At 39.9% G+C, this 12,214-nt stretch overlaps 1 protein-coding gene across 7 annotated transcripts in view; it reads right to left on the bottom strand.

Annotated features, from left to right (window-relative positions):
• Positions 1-12,214, bottom strand: part of PEX5L (peroxisomal biogenesis factor 5 like) — a gene marked incomplete at its 5' end in the record, with an annotated part of 182,541 nt that overhangs the window by 64,063 nt on the left and 106,264 nt on the right. For 5 of the 7 annotated variants that reach the window (XM_082655225.1, XM_082655226.1, XM_082655223.1 and 2 more), the window contains 3 exons: positions 372-467; positions 10,455-10,551; positions 12,085-12,208. In XM_082655225.1, the coding sequence (XP_082511351.1) occupies positions 372-467; positions 10,455-10,551; positions 12,085-12,208 (317 nt within the window). Of the gene's footprint in view, positions 1-371; positions 468-10,454; positions 10,552-12,084; positions 12,212-12,214 lie in introns of all 7 variants that reach the window. The other 2 variants (XM_082655221.1, XM_082655220.1) reach the window with 1 other exon arrangement.

The raw sequence follows: 12,214 nt of genomic DNA on the forward strand, positions 1-12,214 counted from the left end.
AAAGTTCTCTGGTGGGCTGCCCTGGTGGCGCAGTGGTTGGGAGTCCACCTGCCGATGCAGGGGACACGGGTTCGTGCCCCGGTCCGGGAAGATCCCACATGCCGCAGAGCGGCTGGGCCCGTGAGCCATGGCCGCTGAGCCTGCGCGTCCAGAGCCTGTGCTCCGCAACGGGAGAGGCCACAATGGCGAGAGGCCCGCGTACCACAAAAAAAAAAAAAAAAGTTCTCTGGTAACACGTCTCATTCCAACAATCATAGTCATGATTATTTCATGTCTATAAAGACCCATTTAATATGTATCCTGCTGAAGTTTGATTTTTTTGAATTCCACTCTCAGAAACATAAAACAGAAAAACAAACCAAAAAACTTACCTCCACTGCTGCTTTTGCTCTTTCAAATTCCTCTTCTAAGGAGTGGTTTCTGGAAAGCAATGCACTTCCCCAGCGTTGTTCTTTGGTCAGTCGAGCCTGAAATAAACCAAACACACGGTGTTATCATTTTGGAATCACATAATACAAAAAATGCAAATATTTTTCCTTTTCCCATAGTCCCCTAGAGTTTAAGAAGCACCTGCAACTGATGCCATTTTTGGAGTACTTTGCAAGCATGAGGGTGTCCAAACTGGGAGGGTGCGTGCATGCGTCTTCGAACAGTGAGTCTCAGCCCTGGTCGTATTAAAAACAACGCCCAGGTCCAACCTCCCAAAGACCTTACTTTTCATTGGTCTTCGTTCAAGGCATTGATATTTTAGTAAGTCTCCCCATGTGATTCTAATATGCAGCTAAGATGGAGAATCTCTATTAGTAGGCTAGACCTGGAAGCTGATGTTCGAGATTTCAGCTTGTTAGGAGGACCAGCCTCAGGTGAAACTGTGAAAGTTGCAGACAGGGAAGGTAGCTGCTAGGTCTTTCTCCTTATACTCAGCTGAGCTTCATGCCGAATTCTCTTTCCTTTGCCTTATCTCTACTGGCACACATCTGTCTCACGTCCCATTTCCTAAGGACATTGCTCTCTGCTCAATAATAGTCACTTAGATAAAATCATGTCTGGTAATGCCAACTGCTTTGTCACAATTAACAGGCAATGTGATATACATCTTAACTTAGCTAAATGCAAATATTTCCAGAAGACCCCCCCACAAAGAGTTTGCTGGAATTTAAAAAATGTTATTATTTTAAATTTCACAAACAATGAATACATTCTTTTTGAAAAAAATTAATCATGGAAAATAAGAGGTGTAATTCTAGACCTTTTTTCTTTGAAGTTACATATATTTATGCACCCATAGATAGAATATCGCAACGTCTTTCAAAAAGCTTTTTGAAACATAAATGGTGTGCTGTTCTGTGGTTTACCTTTTTCTATTCAACAATGTACCTTGGAGAGTCTCCACATTTCATACTTACAGAGCTACCTCAGTCTTTCCCCAGGGATTTCCTAGTAAGTATATATGGTACTTCGATTAGAGCTCTATGAGCACTCATAGTGTTTCGATATTTCTCCACGTAACTGCTTGCTTTCTTCTCTATTTTCTTTCTCTGCTGTGAGGTCCACGTGAATAAGATTTTGTCTGATAACTTTTGTACTGCCCCCTCCCAAGCCCAGGGCCTGACAAGTGATGCATGTCCCAAGGATGCCTGTGGATGGACTGCGGGAGGAGGGATTGCACTGCTAAGGCAGCTAGGTCTGGGGAGAAGGAGGAGAGAGGCCCGGAGTGGAGTCCCCCGCCCCCTTTCATTGCAGGGCAGGCGTGGCTCCTCGGCCAGATGGTACATTGCTGTCCTGCAAGGATGCTCAGCCTCCACTTCTATGGGAATTACTTGAACAGGCTTGGGTCCCACCCCAGACCAATGAAGTGACCTCTGAAGGTGGGGCCCAGGAATTAAATTAAGTTTGAAAATTATATTAAGTTTGAAAAGCTCCTGTGGTGATTTTGAAGAGCAGTCATGTTTGAGAACCAAAACTATAGTGAAACTTTGCTCTTCACCCAGCACTTACCATCTATTCCGCTCAGCTGCTTTTCATTCTTTCTCCACCATCCCCGGTCCTCAGGAGGAACCCCCCTCTTTAATGATTACACAGTGGGAATACCAGGGCTCACTAAATGCCAGATGCTGCTTCAAGTCCTTTACTTACTACAACTCATGTTGTCTTTTCAGCAGCCTGAGGTGGGTCCTACCATTAACTCCGCGACTTTGAGGCATTGAGAGCAATTAAGTAATTAACTAAAACTTGCCCCTAGTCTCACAGCTAGTTAAGTGGTAGGGCTGGTGCTTCTGGGCCATGTGCCTAACCACTGGACGCACTGCCTCTCACAGGAGGCTGTGCTCAACTGGCCACTTTAGGAAGATGCAAAACATAGAAAAGCTGTCCCTTGGAGTTTCATGCATGGTTGAGGGTGTTAGCCAAGAAGCCGTCTAAAAGAATGTGGGCTGAAAATAAAAATAAAGTAATAGGAAAATTTCTGAGCATAAATAACAGTCTTAGACTGCATTTTGCTTTAATGAATGTGAAAGGTTAATTTATTTGAACATTAATATATGTTTTCTCCTCCTTGATATATTTATTCCCTGCTGTATCCCTGGCATCTCCTGCAAATAGTTGGTGCTCCATAAAAAATCAGCAAATATTGGTTGAAAATATGCTGTCAGGGAATATATGAATGACTGAATTAAAGATATTTCTCTCAAGGTCTCCTGGCCAGTCTGGAGTCTAAAGAGGGTTTATAGGAGATTGGGAGGGATTTGTTTTTTCGTCCTGCGCCTGGAGTGGCAGAGCTCTGTGCTAGCAAGCCCTGGTTCTGGGGGTGGGGAGTGGCTGCAGGATGCCCAGGTGGGGTGCCTAGTAAAGAGCAAGGCCTGTGAGCAGCTCAGGGTTGAGACCTCTGGAGCAGCGCCTGTGGTCCGAAACGGGAGGGCCATGAGGGCTGGTCGGGGCCTGCCCTGGCATCAGTGCCTTGCTCTCTGGTGGGCCAGACCCAGTGGCCATCATGAACAAGCATCCTCCCGTATTCTCTGGGCCCTGTGGAAGCTACTACCTTATTCTAACCCAGACAATCGAGGCAGGAAGGGGGAGATTGATACAGGTTCCAGAGATCAGAATGTGAACATATCTTTTGGGGGGCCACCATTCAGCCCACTTCAACCCTCATCTGACGCTCTTGGGTGACAATATATTTGATTAACAAATATAAAGGTGCAGATGATTTATAGCCTTTTAGAATTGATAGCTTGTTAGGGTGTTATAGCCTGGTAGAGAAGTTAACCCCAAAGATGACAGGACTTTACTGTCATGTAGAAAGTTAATCAGTCTTACATCTAACTTGGTAAACTTATTTTGGTATTTCTTTCCCAACTGGCTATATACATCTCTGTTCCTTGATCCTTTGCTTTTGGAACCAACTCTTTTGTCTTCCTGCTGGTTCCTTCATGAATGAAATAAACAAATAAATTTTTAAACATGTGGGCACATAGTAAGAAATAAACTTTGTGCATTTGTATAATAATGTCATGAATGACATTAGGAGAAGAAAGAGAAAGCACTAATATTTTTTCCCAAGGCACCTCCTTTTATTAGAGGCACTTTTCACCAGTGAAATATGATCTGCATTTCCTGTGAAGCCTGACCTAACAGGACTCCATTACTGTCACTGGCTTCCCTTCATCAATGTTTCATGACCCAAGTGGATTATGAATCACAGGATGCAAAGCGTACCATATATCAGGAAGAAGAGGAAAATCTCTCTCTCAGGATTCTAGACTTACAGTTCACATTCTCTTTTCTGCCTAAAACAGCAAGTGTAAATAGAATCTTACTGTGCAAATGAAATTTTATTTTGATAGTACAGTTGCTATTTAGGTAAGTGCTATTTTCCACATTGATAGAAAAGCTTTATGTTATTACTGATTCAAATATTATCTACCTCACATTTTAAAGACATTTATTTTGCCCAAGGAAGCATAAAGTAAATGTTATAAAATATAAGAAGGTAGTGAATGTAAACAGAGGCACTTTTCAAGCTGAGAGTAGTATACATCTAAAGGTTCTGGGACTTTTTAGCAACTCAGCAGCGTGCCCAGACATGTTGATTTAGGACTGAGAATGAAATACAGTCTATAACACATAGTGAAGATCAGCCTTCTTTTCGAACAACACTTTTTAAAAAAATTTACATCTAATTTCATGACAGGCAAAACTGTAATATGGGAAAACATATAAATAATGCTTGTAAACTGCAGGTATTTCTTAGTATTTAACTAGAGGAATGATACACAGGACAGTTACACCTGTAAGTCTGAGTTGCTGTTATTTTGGTAGCACAATGACTATAATAGCAGTTCTCAAGCTTTAACATGCATTGGAATCACCTGGAGGTCATGTTCAACCACCCTTTGCAGGGCTCCACACCCATGCGTTTCTGAGACAGTAGGTGTGGGGTGGGCCGTAGAATCCCACCTTGTCTTTTCTAACAAGTTCCCAGGTGATGCTGATACTGCTGGTCCAGGCACCACACTGTGAGAACTTCGGATCCAAAAATTGACATTATGTGCACATAGGTTGCACGTAGGTGGAACTCTGGAGTTCACAAATATACTCTGATATAGGCATTTCTTTTCTTCTTTGCATGATTTTGAAAAATGCTCCACAGTTAACAGCAACCTCCTGGAAATGCCTTGGCTTTAAAAACAGCATTTTAATTGGTTTAAGCTAATTGGATTTTAGGGTATTACAGTCTCCAAAGAAGAAAGCATTTAATTCCCCCAGCTGTTGATTGCACTGAATGATCGGCACTAGGTGAAGGGAAAGAAGAAAGAATTAAATAACCCTAAAAATAATATTATGCTTTGTTCTCTTTATTCAAAATTATGACTGTGATCAAAATTATGATTTGCAAATGACTGTATTTGTGGCTGTCATTGTCCTACCATAATTTTGTTGGCTACCCTCTGTAGCAGTTGTTGATAGCTTTCCATACAATTGCTAGAGATCTTCCACAGAAACACATTTTAAAAAAGCTCAGCATCTTTCCAAAAGAAATTGAAGGAGAAAAGGGATCTGCTTAACTGTAGAAAAGAAAAATATAACAACTAGCAGACCTTATATAACGGCCATTAAAAGCATACTCTCGGGCTTCCCTGGTGGTGCAGTGGTTGAAAGTCTGCCTGCCGATGCAGGGGACACGGGTTCGTGCCCCGGTACAGGAGAGGCCACAACAGTGAGAGGCCCACGTATCGCAAAAAAAAAAAAAAAAAAAAAAAAACATACTCTCTGCCTGGGGTCAAATCCTGGTTTACCATTTACTATTAATGGTGACCTTGGACAAATTAATCTCTATAATCCTCAGTTGTTGTTGTTTTTTTTCTTTTTTTTTTTTGGCTGTGTCATGCGGCCTGTGGTATCTTAATTCACAAACCCCAGGGCCCTTGGCAGCGAAAGCATGGAGTCCTAACCATTGGACCTCCAGGGAATTCCCAATTCTCAGTATTCTCATCTGCCAAGTGTATATTCGCTTATGGAGTCCATGTAAGACTCCAGTGCAATAATTCATGTAAATAATACACACAAAATGCTCAGTACATAGGAAGTGCTCAATAAAATTGGCTTTTGGGACTTCCCTGGGAGTCCAGTGGTTAAGACTACACCCTCCCAATGCAGGGGGCACGGGTTTGATCCCTGGTTGGGGAACTAAGATCCTGCACGTCGGCGACGTGGCCAAAAAAAGAAAAATAACCACCAAAAATTTGGCTTTTGTTGTTATCATTTTTCTGGTTAGCGCTTATAAGGTGTGACTTTGGAAATTCATTTAAAAAATCTGTGTTTAGAACACTTTTGTTTAGTGGTTTTTACAGACAAGTTGGACTCATGCTAGAAGAGATCTTCTGAACACTTGCCTCATTAAGATGGTCAGGATATTTTTTCTCAATCAGTCAACAGACATTTATCATTGAAAGCATACAAAAAACCTGTACCTTATGTGTCAAGAGCAAATTCCCAAAGTTTTGTGCAAAGGTGGGCAGCACATGGTTCCCATCTTCCTCCAACTATGAAATTCTATGTTATGGAACACCAAGGCAAGTCAGGGCTGATTTTTAAAGGGGATGGACAGTCCATTAGCATACTGCATAACTAAAAATTATTTTTGGAACTAGCCTCAAAATGATAAAAGAATAAAAATTTGTCCTTTTTTTCTGTCCTTTAACCATTAGCTTCTACTTTTGAATTTTGTAATTTGACAAACATTTTGTTTCTCCTTTTTGTTAGCATCCCTTATTTTTTCATTTTAAAAAGTATTTGGTGAGTACCTAGTATGTGTAGATTTTCTACTATGCTGAGAATGATCTTCAGATTTCTTTCCGTCCTGTTTGCTTTCCTGCTGTTCTTGTTTTCCTGCCTTCTTTGCTTTGTTCCTTTCTTCCATCTTTGCTTGCTTTCTTCCTCATTGGCAGCTCACTGTGTGTGGTCAGGAGGGGAAAAGGGATATTGATGTGGCTCCTGTGCTGTCCTCCGGAAAGCAAAACTGTATTTACAGTGTACTATCTAATTGTTTCTACTAGACATAAAGGTCTTCATATTCCTTATATTCTCTCTCGTCTTTCTAACTTTTCCACTGCCTCACTTATGGCTTTACGGATAGTAGACATTCAATCTCATTTGTTGAATTGAAATGGAACAAAGTGGAAGCCATTAGCATTTCTAAGAGTAAGAGGTTGAGAATGAATTTGGGAGGCGAGGCACGAAATTGTGTATGGCCTCAGATCGGGTGACAATGCTAATTCATCTTACAAAGTTTCTGGAGGAAAGTGATATTCTTTAAAATCACTTAACTCATATTAACCCTATAAACTAAGTAATAATCAGGGCTTGCAACGAGAAGGGAAATCGATGGTCTTGTGAGTTCTCTTAGGCGGATAAGCTAGATGTGGCTGATAGGAGGTGATGTATGATGAAGAACAAGGGCTTTAGAAGATGATGGGTGTGATTTGAATGCTGGGTCCTCTCCATTCTAGCTGAGTCACCTTGGGAAAATTACTTCTGTTTTCTAAGATGCATTTCTCGTCTGAGAAATGGAGATAACATGAATTCCCAAGATTATTGTAAACATTTCAAATAATATATTAGAAATATCTTACATTTCTATTAACATGCATTTCCTTTTACATTATTCCTTTAAAAATTTAGAAAACATATCTGCACTTTTAAAGTTTAGATTGTTCTGGTTTGGGATACTGCCAACTTGATGGAATTTTGACAATGTGGAAGGAAGCATTTGCTCTGCCCAAATCAGCAAAATCAGAGCGTTACAAGATTGTGTGACTCAGTATTTGGAGAGCCTGGCTGCCCCACCTTCTCATGAAGTCCAGCTTAGGACGGCAAGAGCCTGTGTTGGAGCGCTCCTTCCAGGGTCCAGACTTGAAAAAGAAATGCGTGAACCATCACTCTCTGGCAGAAGTTTCTTTTCTTTTGCCTCACCACTATCTCATTTATGGAAAAGGTAATTTTATATCATTACCTTCTGTGTTTCTCTTCAATGTTTCAAATATTTTTTAATTTTTCAGATTGCACGATTTCTTTAAATAATTAACTCCAGGGAATATAAATAACACAGTTTGCATAATATCAAGAAACTTTATTCTTTAAATATACAAAGATTATATAATTTATTATAATCTCCTGCCACTCTGATTACTATATTCAAAACACTATTTGAAAGAGACTAGTCTATGTTTTTCTTCTTCCCTATCTTGAAAATGAACAAACATGAGAATTCTCATTGAGAGCTTTCATTCTCTTTGTGATTCTGAAATATGATTTTTGAGCAAAGCTTGTAAATAGCTCCTCACCTGTTGAACTAAGATAATTTATGTTGGCTTGAGGGAGAAGATATTTCCTTGATTTTCCTATGAACCATCTGAGTGACTGGAGCAGTAACAAATTTTGGTAAGCTGAAATTGTTTCCTTGAATAGTTTGCAAGTCAGTTTAAGTCGAATTTTTATACCATTTCATCATCTTATTTATATAAAGAGATCATATATTTAAGAGCAGTATGCTTCTAACAGTAAAAACACCTTTCTGTCTTTTATTACAAGTAGATGAGCCTATTCTCTTCCTGTTCCATTTGAGTGACTTAATATTTTAGATGATTAAATCCCAAATTCATGAAATTTTCCTATTTAACCATAGGCTGGAATTAAAACTAGGAGATTATAAATTTCCTTAGTTTAGGCAAATCTTGTTAAGTAAACATGCAGTGTTTTTTAAGAAAACAATTTAAGGGATGAATGCTTTACAAATAATTGGTAACCTTCTAAAATAATTCACTATGATTTATCTAGACAGAACTATCTCAGGGCATTTTACATTATATTTTGGAGGACAATGTTGGGTATCTCATACAATTTTCCAAAGCACATTGTGTTTTCTTAAATGCACACCGGTGGGTAAGTGGAAGGACAATGTGGTGGGATGAAATCAGACAACCAGCGGGAGAGTAGCAGTCATTGGAATAATAAGATAAATGCATTGTGGGTCTCCACGGCAACCGAGGACCCCAGCTGATCCTCCTTCCCTCCACCTCCGTGTGGAAGAGCCCACCTGTGCCATGTCTTACCCTGCTGCAGAGACTAGTGTTCTCCTGCTATATTAAATTGTTCCAGCAACTTCCCTGGCGGCAGAGAGGTTAAGAATCCGCCTGCCAATGCAGGCGACACGGGTTCGAGCCCTGGTCTGGGAAGATCCCACGTGCTGCAGAGCAACTAAGCCCATGTGCCACAACTACTGACACTGCGCTCTAGAGCCCGCGAACCACAACTACTGAAGCCCGGGTGCCTAGAGCCCATGCTCCGCAACAAGAGAAGCCACCGCAATGAGAAGCCCATGCACCGCAACAAAGAGCAGCCCCCCCCTTGCCGCAACTAGAGAAGAGCCTGAGTGCAGTAACGAAGACCCAACACAGCCATAAATAAATAAATAAACAAACAAATAAAAAAAATTGTTCCAAGGATTCCAGTTTACGAAACAGTACCAATTATTTAGCTGAGTCTAGATCTCTAATGCACTTATCAAGAAACGTTTCTCTAATAAATGTTATCAATTTGCTTTTTAAAAAGATACATTCAGAATGAACAAAGATGAAGAAAATACATTTTCACGCTACATTTACAATTCATTAAGCTTCCCAGGGTTATTTGTTCTGGAAGTTAGCTGACTTGTTTTCTGACTGAGTTCTGGGAGCAGTAATGCCCGCCTGTCTCTTGTGGAGGGTGAGGTGCACGTGGAGGTGCTGTTAATGGCCTAGGTTTCCAGATGCCTTCCATTTCCTAGCTGCGTCCTCCTGCCCTCTGCCGCTTACTGGTTGTGAGTGCGTCGACAATTTTCCTTACTCTCACTGTGCCTTAGTTTCCCCCTCTATAAAATACACTTAACTCATAGAGTCATTGGTCAGGATCAAGTGAGCTAATTAATATGTATTAGAAGGCCTTCTCATAGCACTCAATAATATTTGCTATTATCATACTTATCCCTTTACTCACTTCAGACAATATATCTTCCCTCTTAGTTTCAATACCTTATCTAGTAAACTCAAGAAAATCTCTCTTGCTCATTTCATCCCACTTATTTCCAACTGGATTGTAGATGCGTGAACGTGGACACATTTCTTAAGAGATCAAGGCTGTACCCTTGCAAAGTGTTTGAGCAAATGAAAACACTGAGGCTGATGGCCCTTCTTGGCCCAGCCAAGGTCACTAGTCACAGGCAAACCAGTTACACTGGAGTCGAGGGTCAAGTAGCAGACAGACAGGTCTGGTACATGCCCTACTTCCACTGGTGATTAGTTGGGTGCCCCTGTAAAAGGATTTTGACTTTACCAAGACTCTTCAAAGACCTTTAAAGTGAGTCCAATAAAAATTCACAGGATTACTTGAGTATTAGATATAATATATGAAAAGCACAAGGTCCCTAATACTTAGAGGGTACTCACAAATGGTAGTTCTTAGTATTATCATGATTGCTAATACTATAATTATTTATTCCTTAGCAACAAATTTATTTTAATGTGACAGTCAGGATGCTGATGTGTGAGTACCTTGGTCTGTAGGGCAAAGTTGTGAATGACTACTCAAGATGTAATTTCCTCTTGTTTGTGCCTGTTACATAAATTGTGCTAATACTGGAGTAGAACAGATTTTGTATTGGAAAATAATGTAACAGTAAGTGGTAGAACAAGGAAAAAGTGCTAAGTACATGGTGAGTTCATTGACACATTTTCCAGCCAAATCTGTCTATCTATCTTTCATCAGTTATTTTAAGCATTGAGATAAATACTGAGTGAGAAAGCATATGAAATAGAAAATACGGAAAAATTACTTCAGATTTTTCTGGTGAAATTTTAAATACTTATGACATAAATTATCTATTAGTAAAGATAGGTGCACTGAGGAATTGGTTTTGTTACCTGCGTTGGAGGCACCAATTCCAGCTCTGCAGCCGACTCAGAGTTCAGGGCGCTTTTCCCACCACTCAGTTCTGGCTGAGATCTGTGCTCTGAGGACCTACAAGGGACACATGGAGGAAATTAATGTAAATTGAGAAGCGAATTCACCTAGAAACCCAGTCAAGAAATCTGGTTAATTTGGATCGTTGAGAACCATGGTAACAAAGCTCTCAACAGACATTTGATGAAAAAGATAACATATATTTCCATTATAATGACCACGTTTGGAATTTAAGTGGCTGCAATGTGTTAGGTGTTATTCTCTCTGACTGATTTAGAATGCAGGTCAGTTACATGCAAAGAGTAAATAAATGCAAAACCATTTTTGTTACAGAGTTCTGCTTCATTAAAAAAGTAATTTTTGGGTGGGGAGGGGAGCTTCTCACAAAGTGTCTTAGTGAGATTTGGTCTTTATATAGAATTTGAAATGTCATAATAAATGGAGATGTGTGACGGGCAACCGGAGGCTGAAACATGCCGTCCTTTAGGAAGCTTTAGAAACATGGTAAGGGCCTCCCTGGTGGCGCAGTGGTTGAGAGTCCACCTGCCGATGCAGGGGACACGGGTTCGTGCCCTGGTCCGGGAAGATCCCTCGTGCCGCGGAGCGGCTGGGCCTGTGAGCCATGGCCGCTGAGTCTGCGCGTCCGGAGCCTGTGCTCCGCAATGGGAGAGGCCACAACAGTGAGAGGCCCGCGTATCACAAAAGAACAAACAAACAAAAAAAAAACATGGTAAAATTCAGGTGGCTAGTTTTTCTCATGGGCATCCATGGAATATACTTAATTAGTGCATTATCCGACAATGGTGATTAAGAAAGTCAGAAAGGTTACCTGTGTAGCCAAAAACATTTAATTTAACTATTATTCATGTTGTACATTGAATATACACATGTAAAATTACACATGCACATATTTTGATTGACTGGCTCAGTTACATGTTCAGAAAATTATCAACAAATATTGGACAAATATTGAATATTAAATTATGAATCTACCAAAATCCTTATTGGCTGAATTTTTGACAATTAAGATGAAATAATTTAGTTTTAGAAGCCACAATTATTAACATTAATAGGACGTTATAAATGGCAGCAAGTATCTGGATTGACTTAATTCTTTGGCTATTTCAGTAGACAAGTATATGACACATAAATGGCTATTTTCTTTTTTTAGTTTTTTAAAAAAATATTTTAGTTTATTTTTAAAATTTAAAAAAACTTTATACAATTTTTAAAGGTTACACTCCATTTACAGTTATTACGAAATACTGGCTATTCCCCGTGTAGTACAATACATCCTTGTAGCCTATCTTACACCCAATAGTTTATACTTCCCACTCCCCCATCCCTATACTGCCCCCTCAACTGATAACTACTAGTTTATTCTCTGTATCTGCAGGTCTGCTTCTTTTTTTGTTATATCCACTAGTTTGTTATATTTTTTAGATTCCACACATGTGATATCATACAGTATTTGTCTTTCTCTGTCTAATTTATCTTACTTAGCAGAATGCCCTCCAAGTCCACCCATGTTGCTGCAAATGGCAAAGTTTCGTTTTTTTATGGCTATTTTCTGATATTAAAATATCTTACCATAAAAGTTCTTTTGATCCAGTTCTAGATGAGCTTGATTTTCTCTCTGCCATGGGATGTCCCTTGCTGTTTCGATCTCCATGAAACTTAACATCATCCCATTTTTCCAGTTGTGTTTGAATGTCTACTA

This window comes from Grampus griseus (assembly GCF_964374135.1).
Source record: "Grampus griseus genome assembly, chromosome: 5".
NCBI classification, from domain to species: Eukaryota; Metazoa; Chordata; class Mammalia; order Artiodactyla; family Delphinidae; genus Grampus; species Grampus griseus.